The sequence below is a fragment of the Gigantopelta aegis genome, chromosome 6, assembly GCF_016097555.1.
Source record: "Gigantopelta aegis isolate Gae_Host chromosome 6, Gae_host_genome, whole genome shotgun sequence".
Taxonomy (NCBI): domain Eukaryota; kingdom Metazoa; phylum Mollusca; class Gastropoda; order Neomphalida; family Peltospiridae; genus Gigantopelta; species Gigantopelta aegis.
This window is the reverse complement of record NC_054704.1, coordinates 54,402,094-54,422,983: the sequence shown is the minus strand read 5'-3', so window position 1 is coordinate 54,422,983 and position 20,890 is coordinate 54,402,094. Positions and strand designations below refer to the sequence as shown.

At 37.7% G+C, this 20,890-nt stretch overlaps 1 protein-coding gene and 1 long non-coding RNA gene across 4 annotated transcripts in view; both read right to left on the bottom strand.

The window, feature by feature from the left end:
* Window positions 1-2,373: 2,373 nt before the first annotated feature.
* LOC121375377 lies at window positions 2,374-5,531 on the bottom strand. The gene is made up of 2 exons (XR_005958305.1): window positions 2,825-5,531; window positions 2,374-2,794 (listed from the first exon to the last, which is right to left on the bottom strand). It is a non-coding gene; the product is annotated as an uncharacterized LOC121375377 (long non-coding RNA).
* Window positions 5,532-5,609: 78 nt separating this feature from the next.
* LOC121374030 overlaps window positions 5,610-20,890 on the bottom strand; it is a 28,433-nt gene continuing 13,152 nt past the window's right edge. For 2 of the 3 annotated variants that reach the window (XM_041500907.1, XM_041500906.1), the window contains 3 exons: window positions 11,966-12,084; window positions 9,827-9,980; window positions 5,610-5,891 (listed from right to left, as the gene is read on the bottom strand). In XM_041500907.1, coding sequence (XP_041356841.1) covers window positions 5,774-5,891; window positions 9,827-9,980; window positions 11,966-12,084 — 391 coding nt within the window. In that variant the 3' untranslated portion in view covers window positions 5,610-5,773. Of the gene's footprint in view, window positions 5,892-6,423; window positions 6,565-9,826; window positions 9,981-11,965; window positions 12,085-20,890 lie in introns of those variants that run through there. The other variant, XM_041500908.1, reaches the window with a different exon arrangement.

Sequence of the window (20,890 nt, the reverse complement as noted above, 5' to 3'; positions counted from 1 at the left end):
TGCAATAAATTGAAAATTTCAAAAGTCTATTGATAAATGGGTATTCAGTTGAACCCAGAGATCATGTTAGAGTAGGTTGGAATCGGAAATGTTCAACATATTTTTTATTGCAATTCCGCACTTTTATTCCAAAACGACACTCTACAGACACTCTACACAGCTACCCTAGTTCATCAAGATAAAACGTTTCCCGCGTTATTTATTATTGTGATGTTCATTGCTGGGTCTAACGTTTATCGGAGGTCCAATAAATCCAATAAGCTATTACAAACATTAGGAATACCAGAAACACATTAGATGTACAAATATTAATATCCTGAGCAAGAAAATGTGTAGTTTTATTAATTAATTTAAGATATTTTCTAGATTAAAGGGACATTCCTGAGTTTGCTGCAATTTTTAAGATGTTATCGACTAACAGAGACATTTTAACAATTGTAATTACATATCAAATATATTTTTCTGCATAATATATTAGTCGCTGTATACTAGTATTAAACGTGTTTCTGATCGTTGTAATATTTGTACTAGGCTAAATTTAATTTTATTTCCAAAAATATTTGGGGTTTTTCGTACGTACGAAATTATATATACTACTCAAAAGAATTTAAGGGTCAGACGATATTTTCGACATTATTTTCTGAATGTCAATTATATTAGCTAGACCATAATGTCACGCATGGTATTGTTCCATTTTGACGAAAGTGGGTCTAAGTAACCCATAAATGAATTAAAATCCACTGTCATTGACACTGTCGACTAGTTCTAATGGCGAAAACATGCTTACATTTGCACGTAAATTAGGGCGAAAGCGAAAGGTCTGCTAAGTGCCCATAACTTGCTTTTTCACAAAGCGCTTCATTTGCACGCTTTGCACGTGTATTCCATGTTCCCAATGCTGAATTTCCGTATAATTGGAGCTTGCGTTCGTGTACGGTGCACACTCCAAATTCGACAATGGTACAACTTCAACTGACTATCGAAGATCGAGGAAGGGCTATTGCTTGGATTCAGGATGGCAATACGCAAAGAAATGTTGCTCTGAGACTTGGTGTCAGTCAGAGTGTCGTTGGCCAACTGTGGCAACGGTACCAAGCAACGAATTCTGTTCGAAATCGTCCACGTTCGGGAAGACCCCGAAGCACTACAAATAGAGAGGACCGCTACATCACCAATATGGCTCTACGTCAACGCACAACCACTGCACGCCGATTACGTGACAATCTGCGGACTGCGACTGGAACTCGAGTGTCTGATCAAACCATACGCAATCGTCTGAGAGCCAATAATCTACGCTGCTGTCGCCAGACTGTAAGACGTCACTGGTGCACGCTTCATCTGCGGTGGCAACGTGTTCAGTGGGGTCGAGTGATGTTCACTGATGAGTCCAGGTTTAGTCTCCAGTTCAACGACGGTCGGGTTCGTGTCTACAGACGTCCTGGGGAGCGCTTCGCTGACGTTAACGTTAGACAACGTCACCGGTTCGGTGGTGGCAGCGTCATGGTGTGGGGCGGCATCTCTATCCACCACAGGACCTCCCTCTATTTGGTGGATGGCAATCTGAATGGAATCCGCTATCTGAATGAGATTATCCGGCAGTTGGTTCTCCCAGGCCTTAAGCAGATTGGCGGCGGGGCAGTTCTGCAGGATGACAATGCCAGACTCCACCGCGCCAGGGTGGTAACGGACTTTCTCAGACAACAAGGTATCGCCAGGATGGATTGGCCAGCATATTCGCCTGACTTGGCCCCAATAGAGATTGCCTGGGACGAATTAGGCAGGAGAGTTCGGGATAACCATGCCCCTCCGGCCAACCTTCATGATCTGGGTCAACTTCTTATGGCCGAGTGGCAGGCCATTCCCCAAGAGTTCTTCACACGTCTGATCAACAGCATGAGGCAACGATGTGTCGAGTGTATTCGCGCCGGGGTGGATTCACACACTATTAAACGAATGTTCTAATGTGTAAAATCCATGTTTGACAACCTTCAACTTTGACAGCATGTCATGTGACTTTCTTGTATACAGTGACGTTTATTTGTGTTTTTTTGTAAATGTGGAACAATAAATAAAAAATCTGGTGTAGTTTTACATCATCAATCTAATACACTCTGAAACTTATTTGGTTATAAATTTTTGACACTTAAATTCTTTTGAGTAGTATATATTTGAAGACAAAATCCAGTTTGGGCTTCTCACAAATATTAAGAAGACCAGAAACACATTGAATATACAGACACTGATATTCTAAACAAGAAAATATATTTAATATGTAAGTTTAATCGTAGAAATATTTTGTTAGTCGGAAACATCTTACAGTGGAGCAAACTCAGGAATGTCCCTTTAATAATAAATAATAACTTAACACATAACTTGGATTAAAATGCCACAGATCTTTATTACAAAGTAATACTAATAAACCGATATGGTGAGCAGGCATAATATAAATCTAACAAGCGAACTGCCCTCTAAAGTAACCCATAGCAGGACAGCCTTCAAATATGCACATGTATAAGTGGTTTACCAGTGCTGAGTATCGACCTTCAACGGTACCGGACACAATAACATCCAAACTACTACCTAGGGGAAACCATAGCAGAGTATGCCATACACATGTAGTACATAAAAGACCTTAGAACCCACACAACTATTTTTCCCTTTAGGACATTCCAAATTCCATAGCGCCTGTGGTCCTGTTACCGACCCCGGTCGGGCTGTTCGTGCTCTCTTGCACCTGCCAGTGCAGACGGTCCCTTCTCCCACACATCCCATCCCATCCCATCCCTTTCCTGTCCTGGACGGAGGAGCCGGCCGAGGCCGGCACCTGTGCCCATAACAAGCGTGCGCTAAAACAGGGTGCTCTGAATGTACATGTTAATACCATACAATACCATACCATACCATACCACTCAACTATACCACATACGTGCATTCCATCCCGAAACTCGTAGGGTAGACCGTAACAAGTTTCAGCCCCCAAGGGTACAACCATAGCAGAGCACAGGAAGCACTACCAGGTGAGATCAGGTCAGGCCAAAGGGCTTAACGTGTACAATCAGAATAAGCTATTGTAGCACACACCTGTCATGGGCGCTGGTGTCGACTTGCGCCGGCTTCTCGGTCCAGGACAGGAAAGGGTTTGAGGAAGGTCGGAGGAGGGACTAGCGCTTGCCACCAACAGCCCGACCAGGTTCTGTAGCGGGCGGGGGAACTTGTGGTGCTATTGAATTTTGAATGTCCTGTAGGATTAAGTCAACAATATAAAGACATCGCGCAGTTTTCTTGAGGTAATTTGGTGCATGATTTGGAACGGTTCACCGAAAATAAAATTAAGGAGCTACTTGAGTAATTTTGACTTAGTTTCCCGAATTGCAGATCTTACTGGAATCTTGCCTGTTGGGGGTCGTCGTGGTTGGTCTCCCGAGGTTGCCCCCCTTGGTTTAGCCCTTCGGAGGGTTTGATGGATTGGGTAAGAACTACCCGGTATAAATGTTCAAAACACCAGCTTTTCAGAGTAACCTCATCCTGAAAGCAACCATATCATCATACATGTACATTAAACACTGTAATATGTATGTACGATACCAGCCTGCCCTCCATATTTCATACACATCAACTCCGATCCGCGATGACAGAATGTTCCGCATCATCAGTTGGATATATTCAGTCAATGTTTAAGCAACCTGTCGTGCACAATCATACTAGTCCGATTGCCACACGTGTTCATGATGTCCAGCACACAATTACTGTTCAGTATCCACACAATTTATCTCTAAGAAAGCAAAGGAAAAGCTCTACGGCAGCACGCTAATAATTAAGAATTAAGAATAACAATTGATGCTATGGACACACATTCATAATTAAATATTATACTGTATAACAATATAACAAGCATGCTATTATCTACATCTCATAAAAAGTTACTTGAAAAAATTACAGTATTTGCTATACATTATAAAGCATATCTTCCATATACAAATGTGTTTATAACTACAATATTTATCAAAACACCAGTAATAGGTGGGGTGGGAGGGAATTTTAAAAAGCGGCGAAAGAAAGTTTATACAGAACGATGTACAAATGTAACACAGAGAAAAGCTGGGAGTAACAGCATTGCCCTGTCACAGCACCCCTGTGAAAATACTAAAATAAACCAGTTTAATTATAAGATATTAATCTTCATTAAAAAAAACCTTTGTTAGCCGGGAGCATGACAAAATGTCTGTAAAGTCACGAATACACCTTTAACATTCATGACTGGCAATTCTAACTAAAGTTTAATGATGAAGAACCTACTTTTAAAATATTATATATCTAGGTACGATATGACGTGTTCATTAAAATTATACTGATGAAATGTCTGAAATTTTATTTCGATCCAACTGCAAAAAATAATTTCCAGACTACACTAAAACTAAAACGCCAATAGAAGACAAAAGATGAATGACAAAAGTAAGTTAGCTAATCTAGATTTCAAACAGGTTTCTTGGTTATGAAAAAACATTGGTTAATCAAAGTTTTCTCGAATACTTTGATAAAATATTGCATTGATTCTGTTAAGTTGGTATATATGATTTCTATTAATGTCTGACACAAAAAGTATTTGAACTTCGCTAATTCATAATTGGTTAATTAAGGAATTTGTTATGCATGCTATTAACGCAGCTCCTCCTGCCTCCTAAAAAAACTGTATTACTTTACTTCCTAATGTGAATGTCTTAAAAAGCATACAAAGTCAGTTTCAAAAGTCAAAATTTCAAATTCAATCAGGCATCAAAACAAGTATAATGAAATATGCCATTCTATGCATTATTAATTACGCATGTATCTGTGATACATAATCCGTAACGATAACTTTCAATACCAATAGGTTTGAGTAGATTCCATTAATGCGTTTACGTACACGTATTCGCATTCGACAACAGTAATGTATTATGAATTACGTATACGTATATGCAAAAGAATTACGGACAATTGAATTTTCGCCTTACACATTCCCTTTATATAGAATGTTAGCAATGTTAGAATATTGTAACAAATTGCTTACACGTATATAATATTCTTTCTTTGATTACGACATAGAGGCAGACGTCAACATTCTAGATAAATTCAAAATGTCGTTTAATCCAAATTTATTCGATTTCTGCCTAATGGTCATTAATCAATTATCATTAGTGTTAATGTAAATATTTTAAAATTGTATGTTTTCTTAAAATTTGTTGTAAAAACCACCCATATTTGCTATAACAAATTTGTTACACATTATTTTTGTTACACCCACTAATCTTTTACAATGACAACAACACAACTACAATGGTAATAATAGGTATGACCACAAACGATGATGACGGATTGCCAAGCTATAATTATAATAGGTGTATATTAATCAGACATATTTATACGTCATTCATTTATAGCACTAATCACACACAACACACGCACACGCACACGCACACGCACACACACACACACACACACAGACACACACACAGAGACAGAGACAGAGACACACACAGACACAGACACAGAGACACACGCACACGCACACGCACGCACACACAGAGAGAGAGACACACACAGAGAGAGAGAGAGAGAGAGAGACACAGAGACACAGATAGAGAGACACGCGCGCGCACACGCACACACACACCGACTTACAATGACAATAATAATAATGGTAGTAGTAGTAGTAATATTATTAACAATAACAACAACAACGATATCTGTTCTAATGGTGTAAAACAAGATCAGCACCAAGCTGTTCCTAGAATGATTACCAGGCAATGTACGGCGTTTCAACGATCATCATCACTTTAGCTTTGATGACATTTTCGCGGAAAGTCTTCTGTTCCTCGTTCGATATAGTTATGGCGTATATATGTGCTGTATGACTGTGGGAAGAGAAAAAACCCAGGAAAAACCTATACATAAATCAGAGATACATTTTATTAAACATTTTATTAAACAATACAGGCCCGTAGGAACTACATCTGAAGTAGGGGCAGGACACAGTCTAGTAGAGTCTTTATTGGTGGGGAGCACAAGTGTACATTTTTGGTCCTGAAATAGGGTGTATACTACCAAATCAAATCCCATAGACGACAATAGTAACATATGTGGCTAAAACTCCTACCTGCAACGTATCAACCGACATAAACGCCACGGATATAAATACTACCACCCCTTACACTTAAAGTGAATCAGAAAAAAAATGGGGGTCAAGCTGCTCGTTTCTGAGATAACGGGTAGCGTCTATGACTACCCTAGTTTCGCACAAAATTCGAGTACTTTTTTTTACCGGTACCCCATACATGTTTCAAGCACAAGGCTACTTGACACATTGGTACTAGATGAAATAAAATTGCACTTTTTTTTTTACCCAGATGAAATTATTTTTTTTACATCCAACACACTCACATTTATAACCAATCACAGGACTTGTGGTGTTCACTTCTCTATCAAAAGTTGGGTGCACCTCGAACTTTGACCCAGCCGGAAGATATTTGGTTTAGTACTACCAATAGGGGTGCGGAGCAAAGGCACCGGACCCGGGTTCCTATGGGCCTGCAATAGCATTACAATAAAAAAGCAATCCCCATTATTTAACAAATAAACAAACAAAACAAAAAAGCATCAATTCTTACACTAGTACAGTGAAACCCATCAACACCGGATCTTCAGTAAACTGAATACACCAGACGTACAAATATACACATATCTGAGAACACACCGGACGTACACACATCTAAGAACACACCGGACGTACACACATCTAAGAACACACCAGACGTACAGACATCTAAGAACACACCGGACGTGCACACATCTAAGAACACACCGGACGTACAGACATCTAAGAACACACCGACATACACACATCTAAGAACACACCAAACATACAGACATCTAAGAACACACCAAACATACAGACATCTAAGAACACACAGCGCGTGCACACATCTAAGAACACACCGGACGTACAGACATCTAAGAACACACCGGACGTGCACACATCTAAGAACACACCAGACATACAGACATCTAAGAACACACCAGACATACAAATATCTAAGAACACACCGGACATACAGGTATCTAAGAAAACACCGGATGTACAAATATCTAAGAACACACCGGATGTACAAATATCTAAGAACACACCGGACGTACAAATATCTAAGAACACACCGGACGTACAAGTATCGTACAAATATCTAAGAGCGCACCGGACGTACAGACATCTAAGAACACTTCGGATGCGCAAACATCTAAGAACACACTAAACGTACAGACATCTAAGAACACACGCGATGTTCTAACCAGAAGTATTATGCACCTTGTTTCTTTTTCTTCTTCTGTTTTTTTGAGTACTGTATAACTTAATGTAAAATCAACAAATTCTCTAAACTGACACATTAATTATAATGTGAATGTACAAATATCTAAGAACACACCGGACATACAGATATCTAAGAAAACACCAGATGTACAAATATCTAAGAACACACTGGACGTACAAATATCTAAGAACACACCGGACGTACAAATATCGTACACATATCTAAGAACACACCAGACGTACAAATATCTAAGAACACACCGGATGTACAGACATCTAAGAACACACCGGATGTACAGACATCTAAGAACACACCGGACGTACACATATCTATGAACACAACGGACGTACACATATCTATGAACACAACGGACGTACACATATCTAAGAACACACCGGACGTACAGACATCTAAGAACACACCAGACATACAGACATCTAAGAACATAACGATTGATAAAACATCTAAGAACACACCGGACGTACAAACATCTAAGAACACACCGGACGTACAGACATCTAAGAACACACGCGATGTTCTAACCAGAAGTATTATGCACCTTGTTTCTCTTTTTTTTCTTCTTTTTTTTGAGTACTGTATAACTTAATGTAAAAATCAACACATTCTCTATACTGACACATTAATTACCATGTAAATTACCCATTAATGTCACAGACACCTAAGAACACACCGGACGTACAAACATCTAAGAACACACCGGACGTACAAATATCTAAGAACACACTGGACGTGCACACATCTAAACATAACGATTGATAAAACATCTAAGAACAGGTACAGATATCTGAAAACACACCGGACGTACAGACATCTAAGAACACACCTGACATACAGACATCTAAGAACACTCCAGACGTACAAATATCTAAGAACACACCGGACATACAGATATCTAAAAACACACCGGACGTACAGACATCTAAGAACACACCTGACATACAGACATCTAAGAACACACCTGACATACAGACATCTAAGAACATAACGATTGATAAAACATCTAAGAACACACCGGACATACAAACATCTAAGAACACACCAGACATACAAATATCTAAGAACACACCGGACATACAGGTATCTAAGAAAACACCGGATGTACAAATATCTAAGAACACACCGGATGTACAAATATCTAAGAACACACCGGACGTACAAATATCTAAGAACACACCGGACGTACAAGTATCGTACAAATATCTAAGAGCGCACCGGACGTACAGACATCTAAGAACACTTCGGATGCGCAAACATCTAAGAACACACTAAACGTACAGACATCTAAGAACACACGCGATGTTCTAACCAGAAGTATTATGCACCTTGTTTCTTTTTCTTCTTCTGTTTTTTTGAGTACTGTATAACTTAATGTAAAAATCAACAAATTCTCTAAACTGACACATTAATTATAATGTGAATGTACAAATATCTAAGAACACACCGGACATACAGATATCTAAGAAAACACCAGATGTACAAATATCTAAGAACACACTGGACGTACAAATATCTAAGAACACACCGGACGTACAAATATCGTACAAATATCTAAGAACACACCAGACGTACAAATATCTAAGAACACACCGGATGTACAGACATCTAAGAACACACCGGATGTACAGACATCTAAGAACACACCGGACGTACACATATCTATGAACACAACGGACGTACACATATCTATGAACACAACGGACGTACACATATCTAAGAACACACCGGACGTACAGACATCTAAGAACACACCAGACATACAGACATCTAAGAACATAACGATTGATAAAACATCTAAGAACACACCGGACGTACAAACATCTAAGAACACACCGGACGTACAGACATCTAAGAACACACGCGATGTTCTAACCAGAAGTATTATGCACCTTGTTTCTCTTTTTTTTCTTTTTTTTGAGTACTGTATAACTTAATGTAAAAATCAACACATTCTCTATACTGACACATTAATTACCATGTAAATTACCCATTAATGTCACAGACACCTAAGAACACACCGGACGTACAAACATCTAAGAACACACCGGACGTACAAATATCTAAGAACACACTGGACGTGCACACATCTAAGAACATAACGATTGATAAAACATCTAAGAACAGGTACAGATATCTGAAAACACACCGGACGTACAGACATCTAAGAACACACCTGACATACAGACATCTAAGAACACTCCAGACGTACAAATATCTAAGAACACACCGGACATACAGATATCTAAAAACACACCGGACGTACAGACATCTAAGAACACACCTGACATACAGACATCTAAGAACACACCTGACATACAGACATCTAAGAACATAACGATTGATAAAACATCTAAGAACACACCGGACATACAAACATCTAAGAACACACCAGAGTACTGTATAACTTAATGTAAAAATCAACACATTCTCTAAACTGACACATTAATTATAATGTGAATGTAAATTACCCATTAATGTCACAGAGTTGAAACATTGTGTCCTGGTGTATGGCTATAATTGGACGTTTGCATACTAGTTCCGGGCCAGCCGAAGGAGTTTCATTCATCTGTTCTATTTTATTGATCTTCCATTTGCTACTCTCAATCAAGTACAAGATATTACCTGGTACAAACAGTAAAGAGAACAATCTGTTAGTCGGTACAAAAAAAGCAAAAAAAAAAGCAAATGAGAATAATGAGTAACTGTCCATTCAGGAAAAATAATGTTCCAATAGCTGATACTTTTGTATAGGTTCATCTGTGTAATTATCTTTTATGTTTGCAGCACTTTGATACACTGTTTTTATAGTTAATCATAACGTTTGTTTCTGTCTTACTAAAGATTTTATGTTGGCATGCTACATTGCAGCAGCAGCATTATCATCACCATTGATGTTGATTGTCGTATACCTTTGTTTGACACTCAATAGCTGATGTGTGTTTTGTGATGGGTTGCCGTTAAATATATATATATATATATATATATATATATATATATATATATATATATATACTACTCAAAAGAATTTAAGGGTCAGACGATATTTTCGACATTATTTTCTGAATGTCAATTATATTAGCTTGACCATAATGTCACGCATGGTATTGTTCCATTTTGACGAAAGTGGGTCTAAGCAACCCATAAATGAATTAAAATCCACTGTCATTGACACTGTCGACTAGTTCTAATGGCGAAAACATGCTTACATTTGCACGTAAATTAGGGCGAAAGCGAAAGGTCTGCTAAGTGCCATTAACTTGCTTTTTCACAAAGCGCTTCATTTGCACGCTTTGCATGCGTATTCCATGTTCCCAATGCTGAATTTCCGTATAATTGGAGCTTGCGTTGGTGTAGGTGCACACTCCAAATTTGACAATGGTACGACGTCAACTGACTATCGAAGATCGAGGAAGGGCTATTGCTTGGCTTCAGGATAGCAATACGCAAAGAAATGTTGCTCTGAGACTTGGTGTCAGTCAGAATGTCGTTGGCCGACTGTGGCAACGGTACCAAGCAACGAATTCTGTTCGAAATCGTCCACGTTCGGGAAGACCCCGAAGCACTACAAATAGAGAGGACCACTACATCACCAATATGGCTCTACGTCAACGCACAACAACTGCACGCCGATTACGTGACAATCTGCGGACTGCGACTGGAACTCGAGTGTCTGATCAAACCATACGCAATCGTCTGAGAGCCAATAATCTACGCTGCCGTCGCCAGGCTGTTCGACCACCACTCCTACCACGTCACAGAACGGCCAGACGTCACTGGTGCACACTTCATCTGCGGTGGCAACGTGTTCAGTGGGGTCGAGTGATGTTCACTGATGAGTCCAGGTTTAGTCTCCAGTTCAACGACGGTCGGGTTCGTGTCTACAGACGTCCTGGGGAGCGCTTCGCTGACGTTAACGTTAGACAACGTCACCGGTTCGGTGGTGGCAGCGTCATGGTGTGGGGTGGCATCTCTATCCACCACAGGACCCCCCTCTATGTGGTGGATGGCAATCTGAATGGAATCCGCTATCTGAATGAGATTATCCGGCCGTTGGTTCTCCCAGGCCTTCAGCAGATTGGCGGCGGGGCAGTTCTGCAGGATGACAATGCCAGACCCCACCGCGCCAGGGTGGTAACGGACTTTCTCTGACAACAAGGTATCGCCAGGATGGATTGGCCAGCATATTCGCCTGACTTGGCCCCAATAGAGCACGCCTGGGACGAATTAGGCAGGAGAGTTCGGGATAACCATGCCCCTCCGGCCAGCCTTCATGATCTGGGTCAACTTCTTATGGCAGAGTGGCACACACTATTAAACGAATGTTCTAATGTGTAAAATCCATGTTTGACAACCTTCAACTTTGACAGCATGTCATGTGACTTTCTTGTATACAGTGACGTTTATTTGTGGTTTTTTGTAAATATGGAACAATAAATTAAATTTTTGGTGTAGTTTACATCATAAATCTAATACACTCTGAAACTTATTTGGTTATAAATTTTTGACCCTTAAATTCTTTTGAGTAGTATATATATTATGTTTAATTCCATTCAGTTCCAACCCATCAACCCACAGTATATTCAGTATATTACTTTGAAAATACGAACCATATAGGTATAATTGTGTGGGGTGTTGTATCTTTGCCTTATGTAAATTTAGGCCGTCGTAGTCCATGACTGCGAGACGACAGGTCATACTGTTGTCCACTCTTCCGTGGTACACTCGTCTATAAAACAAATATTTTATACAACCAGTCATTTTACACGTGACAAACACACGTATATAAATATACCCTGAAGGACTTAAAAGAAATAACAGACATTACTTATAATTAAATTTCAATAATACTTGTTAATAATAACACTGAAAGTTCATACTTGATTTTGAATTATTTTTGGTGCATAAATAATAACGCTCAATAAGACAACTTGCCCATATAAAATGGCGTCATCAGATATGACGTTCCCTGACGTCAAGTAATGAACAAACTCCCTTTGCTATTTCTTGACCAATGGGATGACGTCATCTCGTAATGAATGTAGCGGAAATTTAATTATCAACAGATAATCAAATACACCAAAAATCCCCCCCCCCCCCCCCCCAAAAAAAAAGTAAAAAAAAAAAAAGTATAAAATTAAAGTGTATAGGTGGAAGAATAATTAGTTCAACGGGAAATCCTTCCTGTGATACATTTGAGCCTACGTAAGCTATATTCCTGTAAGAAATTGAAACCAGGTGATAATTAAAAGTATCACCAGCAAAGGTATTTCATTTCAGAAAACCTTCCAACAATAGATTTTGGTTTTCCACCAACGTCCTGAATAGAATATATTTGTTACGATGTTGATATTAATAGCCATATACGATGTTGGTTTAAATAACCATTCATAGCATATGTGTATTACGTCAGAGTTTTGTGTGAGAGTTGAGCCCGCCAAGAAAAACGTGCGAGTCCTAGGAAAGGACGAACCCCCTCGAAATAATAAAATCAGTTATGGTTGTTTGAATCTGGAGTTTATCATATTCTTAAGTTGGTGTCAGAGTGCTCAAGAACGCTACCTTTACAAAGGACAGAAATGTTAGTTTCGTGTGTTTGTTGTGGCAGGAAACCAAGTGAATAACTTTTTAGGTCATTCGGTTTCACAAGACATGGGACTTGTAAAACGCATTGAGGAAAACAAATGAATCGGTAGTGACATATTTACAAAGCCAGGCCTGCTCAAATGTGAACCAATCAAAATTGTTCTGAAAGACGATGCTAAACCGTACAGTATTGCAACTTCAAAAAGAGTTTAGTTTCCACTTTTGTCAAAAGTTAGAAATGAACTAAACCGAATGAAAAATGAAGGTATTATTGAAGAAGTCACAGAGCCAACTGATTGGTGTATGCCAATGGTACCAGTATTAAAAAGAACGGGAAAGTACGCATCTATGTTGATCTAAAGAAACTGAATGAAGCTGTCAAGTGCAAACTTTATGCTGCAAACGGATTCTACTAGATGTCACTTGACCAGGATAGCTTAAAACTGACAACTTTTATTACACCAATAGGACGATTTTGCTTCCGTAGTCTTCCTTTCGGGATTACCTCAGCGCCAGAGATTTTTCAAAAGAAAATGACCGATATTCTTGAGAATCAGGATGGAGCTGAAGCTTGTATTGATGACATTTTAATTTTCAGTTCGACTGCTGAAGAACATGACCGGTGACTAAACCAAGTTCTTGCAAAAGTTCGGAAATCTGGTCTTCTACTAAACAAAGACAAATGTTGCTTTCGTCAATCCGAGATCCAGTATTATGGACATATTATCAGCGGCGATGAAGTTGGTGTAAATCCAGTGAAGGTTCAAGCCATTCGTGATCTTGCAGCTCCAACTAACTTGAATGAATTGAAGTGCATCTTGGGAATGATCAATTATTTCGGAAGATTTCTGCCAGATTTGTCTACAGTCATGAAATCAATGACAGAGTTGTTAAAATCATCCAGTGCATGCTATTGGGGTCCACAACAGGGGGATTCATGTTCAAAGGTGAAGGACATGTTGATATCAACACCAGCTTTAGCTTTCTTCGATCCGGCTAAGCAGACAGTCGTGAGTGCAGATGCCAGCAGCTATGGTATCGGTGCAGCTCTCTTTCAAGATCATGAGGGACAGCTAAAACCAGTAGCATTCTGTTCTCATACTTAAACTTTGGTATGCACAGTATGCACAGATACAGAAAGGGTGTATCGCAAGTGCTAACATTTCTCGTGATATCTGATTGTATTAGACACGTTTATACTACAAACTGACCACAAACCTTTGGTACCACTCATTAACACTCAAGATCTTGATAAGGTACCATTGCGATATTAGAGTCTTCTAATGTGTCTGAGAAGATTCAATGCGAAAGTCGAATATGCCCCAGGAAAATATCTGATTGTTCCCGATACGTTATCGCGCAATCCTTTGAAGATTGACGAAGTTTTGACAACAGAACAAGATGTAAAACTGTTCGTCAACCAGATATAATCAACCAGACCAGTTTCAGATGCTAAAATTCAAAACATAAAAAATGAATCTCTGAAAGACAAAGATCTACAGGCAGCCATGAGTTACACAAAGAATGGTTGCCCAGCTCATCAACAAGCTGTTACAGAACCAGTGAAAGGTTACTTTGATGCACGTAGTGAATTATCTGTGTCAAATGACTTACTTTTGTATTGCGACAGAATTGTCATACCAGTTTCACTTCATTCTGAAATCATAGAAACCATTCACGAGGGACATCAAGGAGTGTCCAAATGTCTTGATCGCGCAAAAATTAGTTTGGTGGCCATGAATTTCAAGACTGATCAAAGGAAAAGTTTCAGCGCGTGAGTTTTGTCAGATACATAGGTCGTCGCACCATAAAGAGCCGTTGAGACCGACTGCATTACCTCTTTGTCTGTGGCAGAAGATTTCTACATATCCCTTTCAACTTAAGCAGCAACACTATCTAGTTGTGATGGACTACCATTCTCGTTACTTGGAAATTGTTTACCTACCGGACATTTCAAGTGCTACAGTGATTGCGAAAATGAAGAATATGTTCACTCGATGGGGTGTTGCAAAGGAAATAGTATCTGGCAACGGTACACAGTTCATGTCAGCAGCGTTTCAAAGCTTTGCAGAACAGTACAACTTTGTATGCTTATTCACAAGTCCACATTTTCCACAAGCCAACGGACAGGCCGAGAATGCAGTCAAAATTGCTAAAAGAATCCATTTCTAGGACTGATGGTATACCGAACAACTCCCATCTCAGCTACAGGTGTAAGTCCAGCTCAGTTAATGATGGGAAAACAAATGAGGACCAACTTACCAGTATTGCAGAAGAAATTTCGTCCACAATGGCCAAATCGTCAAGCTGTTAAAAAGGCAGACAAAAAGGCGAAATCAGGATGTCATTTTTACTTTAATCGAAGACATCGGGTACAGTCTGTCTGATCTCGAACCAGGGGATACTGTGAGAATTAAACTGCAAGGAGATAACAACTGGTCTACTACAACTGCTTCAGTAAAGAAAGCAGAACCCTACCGTAGATCTTACATCACTGAGACACCTCAGAGCGTATTCCGCAGAAACCATCATCATCTGCAATTCGTTACTTCAAAGATTGATTAGAGAAGACCATCTACGCTTACTTCAAATCAACTAGCTCAACACGACTCACTCCAGACAGAAACAGAGTCTGATGTTCCAGTTATCAAGTCGTCTGTTCCTACTGAGTTGATGGTACCGTCAACAGAATCTAGTAAGAATCTAGATCAACCCTCGACTCAGTGAAAATATCTTCTGGGAGACCAATCTGCCGACCAGCGACATTTAAAGACTTTGTGTGTTAAACAATAAGTTTTATTGTTCTATTACATTAGTTGCATTTTGGGGAACCATTCAGGAAGAAGGTTCTTTTAGGACACTGCAAATATATTCGAGAAGGAATAACTTTTGGTATTACTTTAGTATTAATGGTTTACTGAAGTGTTGATGAGAAACATTTTGAAAGACAGTGGCATTTAAGCCAGAATAGTTTAATTTCAATTTATCTAGTTCGCGTTTTAGAATTCTCAAAGTTCAATGTTGCATTGATTTAATGATCCTGGAGTCAAACATTTTAATTATTCATAGCTTATCTTAAAACGGGGAGATGTCACGATCTTGGTATTAATAGCCATATACGATGTTGGTTTAAATAGCCATTCATAACATATGTGTATTACGTCAGAGTTTTGTGTGAGAGTTGGGCCCGCCAAGAAAAACGTGCGAGTTCTAGGAAAGCATGAACCTCCTTGAAATAATAAAATCAGTTATGGTTGTTTGAATCTGGAGTTTATCATATTCATAACAGTATTAATACACGAGATTACATGCATGTCTTTAATAAATGATAAGCTGATACGTGTTCACAATGAAGATATAAATAATCTATAAATATGGCTGCTGCTATGAGTTGCGAGTATGACGGCTCTGACAGTTTACAAGAATTATGGCTTTAAGTGTTCTTGTTCATATGCGATGTAAAGGTGGGTGATTGTTCGACACTTAGGTGTTGTGTTTTCGTTGACGAATTCCGCCGAAGAAAAAACAGAAGGCAGGAAAAGACTAGAAACCTATCGATAAAAGCGTTGTTGACATTGAGGTGAGTGGTAGCCATGCACGTCACGATTCAATGAGCACTAACATACAAGGCACGTGCACACAAGTTACATCAACCAATATGAGTAATCCACATCAGTGGTATACAAATGCTGTAAACACCATGAATCCTGTTTGTCTTGTCAACAATATCCCGGGGCCTCTCGTACATCTTTTCTACCACCCACGATGAACCCAGCAATGGCCACACCTGTTTCTCCCACACTCGCGACATCCATGCCGCCACACGAATGGGTAAAAACTATATGGATAAAGTTGACTTTCTAGCAAGCAAACTAAATAAACTGGATACAACTGAGGTTGCTGTCACAGATATGAATTTTTGTATCGGATTTATGGGCCAGAATAACGGGTTGAAACAAAGTCAGCAGTTTTTAGGAGATTCTTTTGAAGAAAATAAATGATCGTGTAAACAGCAAAACAAAGAAATAAATTCTTTAAAAGTTTAGTGAGATAATGTTTTGTCAAAAAACCAAAGTCTGTCTGATGATATTACAGATTTGTGAATGAGATCCATGCGAGATAATTTACTGTTTTTGGTGTGAATGAATTTGTACCAAATAATGAGTTACGGAGTTACGGCAGCTGTACCAAGTTCTGAGGACTGTGTAACTGTTGTTTAAAAAATATCACTGAGTATGCCCTTTCCAGATAACATTTGTATGAATAGAGCCCACAGAATCGGAGTGAAACAGGGTGGTAAAAAAGCGTCCTATGTGGTAAAATGTAATCAGTTCCAACACCGAGAAATCGTGCGAAATCATACAAAGAAGCTAAAGGGCACTAACATACATGTGAGGGAGTAGTTTCCAAAGTCTGTACAGAAAGCCAGGAAATTACTGTGCCCAGTGTTTAAAAAGGCAAGGGAGGAAAACAAAGAGAGCGGTGTTTATTTGGTGATAAACTATATATCAACGGATCATTGTACGCAGGTAGAGCTACACTACAACCAGTTTCCCAACAAGCCACGCCTACAACACAACACGTGACCGAACACGCACAGCCGAGTAGTTAGGACAGTGCAGAGAGTGAACATGCCAGTTCTCGTGAGAAGATATATAATGTCAGCCAGTGACTATAATAGTCTTACTCGTACAAACGATGATATATAATATCTGATAATATTCACGAGAACTTGCGGTTTAAATTGAATTCAGTATTTACAGATGTAAGTGACGAGTTATTATCTACACGTGTAAACCTTGATGCTGGTGTTAATGAATTTGGAAATAGGCTGTTTTCTAACGATTTTACATTTTATTGTTCCAATTATTTAAGTGTAATAGATTATCTACTCTTATCTCCAGACATATTACCAAAGATAGATATACATTTAGTGTGTGTAAATTCACAGAATTTTCAGATCATGCTCCCTTACATGTACAACTGAAAGTTGTCAAAGATCTGAAGAAACTTAATAAGTTGTATTGTAGTGATAACAGTGCCGGTACTAAGACGGCTATGTTTAAATGGAAAGTTGAATTTAAAAACCAGTTTACACAACTACTTATTGTTAATGCAGTTAAGTTGAAGTATGCAGTTGATACCTCAGAACTCTATTAATAAGAATGTTGAACTTTTTACAAAAGAATATTGCGGGTTTTTTTATGAAACCTTTTTTAGTACTCATTTAAATGGTAGTAATACTAACAGGAATAACAGAGAGGTAACATAAATATTAACGTATACAGTCAGGTGGAAGGCAAGCCTTGTTTCGATGATAATTTAAACCTTCTTAGGCAGTTATTTATCAGCCCTTGCGCAGTTTAATAACGTAAAAAAAGAGGAAAATCATATTGATTTGAAACGAAAGAGAAGGTATAAAATATTGGAACGGAAATTGAAACGTTTGTATAAAAAACAGAGGGAAATAATGTACAATATTTAAGGAAATATAATCCCAAACACTTTTACAGTAAGTATGGTGGCAAATCGAGAAAAAGAACACCTTTACTTACTTTGGATCAGTTGTATACGCATTTTAAAGACTTAACTACTACTACTACTACTACTACTACTATTACTACTACTACTACTACTACTACTACCACTACCACTACCACTACCACTAATACATATAATAATAATAATAATAATAATAGTGATAACAATAATAATAATAATAATAATAATAATAATAATAATACAGAAACTATTAATATTGTTAATGGTGTTCTTTAAAATTAATTATACAGAGCAATGTGTTTATGAATAATTGGATAATGTTATTGCAGAACAGGAAGTTATTGATGCTATTCACAAGCTTTAACGTGCCAAAGCCCATGGACCAGATGGAATATTAAATAAGTGTGTTATAGAAGGTAGTCAAGCGTTAGTTCCTTTATTAGTAAAGATGTTTAATAACATTTTAAATTCTGGTTATTTTCCAGAAAAGTGGTCAACTGCAATTATAATTCCAGTGCATAAAAAGGAGATTGTAGTCACCCAAACAACTTTAGGGGGATTAGCTTAATAAGTTGTATATGTAAAAATTTTATATCAGTTTTAAACAGTCGTTTAATAAAGGTGTGTGACAATAATTGATTAATTTCTGACGCTCAGTTTGGTTTTTTGTCATGGAGTTGGCACTACTGATGCAATATTTGCACTTCATCCTATTATAGCTAAATCACTGGCTAATGAAAAGAGATTATACTGTTTTGTTGAATTTCGTAAAGCATTTGATTATGTTGACAGATTATGTCTATGGAAAAAATTATATAAATTGGGTGTTAGAGGTAAATTTCTGTCGGTAATACAGTCAGTGTACTCTCGTGTTAAATCCATGTGTCACTATTAATGGTAAATGTTCGCAGTTTTTTGACAATTATTTGGGATTGATGCAAGGAGAAATTTTATCCCCTCTAATGTTTTCAATTTTCCTTTATAATTTTAAAGTATTTTTTGTTGCTAATGGTGCTGTGGAGTACCATTTTGGTGAAGGTAGTTTGTTTTTATTGCTGTATGCAAGTGATTTAGTTTTATTCTCTGAAACTGGAAGGTTTAAAAAATTTACTAGACAACTTACATGTTTATGCAAACAAATGGCATCTTACTGTTAATATAGATAGGACACATATAATCGTTTTTAGAAATGGGGCAAAAATATAGAATTTTGAAACTTGGACGTATATTAAATCTCCCATTAATATTAAAGATAAGTTTTGTTATTTAGGTGTTCCTTTTGGATATAAAAATAAATTTAGCTTTTCACAAAAACATTTAGCAGACCAAGGTCGTAAAGCTTTATTTGCACTGTATTCTAAATGTAAACCTTTGAGTGTAAACTGTAAAACAATGTTAGGTCTTTGTGATACATATATCACAAATATTTATGCTATTCGTGTCAAGTGTGGTGATTTTGTAAAGGTAATGAGGTGGAGAAATTACATTTGGATTTTTGTAAACGGCTATTATTTGTAAAGAAATCAACTTGTAAACTGATGGTTTACTTTGAATTGGGAAGAATTCCCATGGAATATATTCGCCTGTTTCGCATGATCAAATATTGGTTTAGCTTGCTTTCAACAGTATTCTTAAAGAAACATACACCGTACTATTCAACCTTTCAGAAGCCAATGTTTTTAACGTTAATTTGGTATTTCTTTTTAAAACATAAGCTTATGTCATTAAGTGTTTGTAATTTATGGATAAGTCAACCATTTGTAAACGACAAATATTTTTTACCATTAAATAAAATTCGTATTTTTATCATGCTAAACATCTTTATTTGGTATGCTACATAATCCCCTAAGTGTATTTTATATAAACATCTTGTAGATCGAGTGTGTTTACAATACTATTTGCAAAAATATATACCGAAGTACAATCGCATTTTATTAACTAAGCTTAGATTGTCAGCCCATTCTTTAGCAATTGAAACCGGAAGGTATAGAAATAGAGAAAGGTCAGATAGAATATATAATTATTGTAATCTAAACAAAATTGAAGACGAATATCATATGCTACTAGAATGTCCCAAATGTGACGATCTTAGAAGAAAATATTTCAAATCTTTTTATTGGAAGAAACCTTCTACTCATAAAGTTGTACTATTATTAAGTATTAATAATATTAAAGTTTTAAACCAGCTTGGTAAATACCTCTCTGAATGTAACAGGTTAAAAAATCACCTTATGATTAATATCAAACCATTATGTATAATTGTGTATTATATTATGTTTGTATTATGTAATCACTGTTATATTCTTTTTCCATCTGCACTATATGCAACCACCGTTTATATATATATATATATATATATGTTTGTGTGTATACTGATGATCTGTAAAGCTCAAAGTTAATAACTGAATTGAATCTGCTGTTTTCTTCTATCATGAAATCAACTGTAT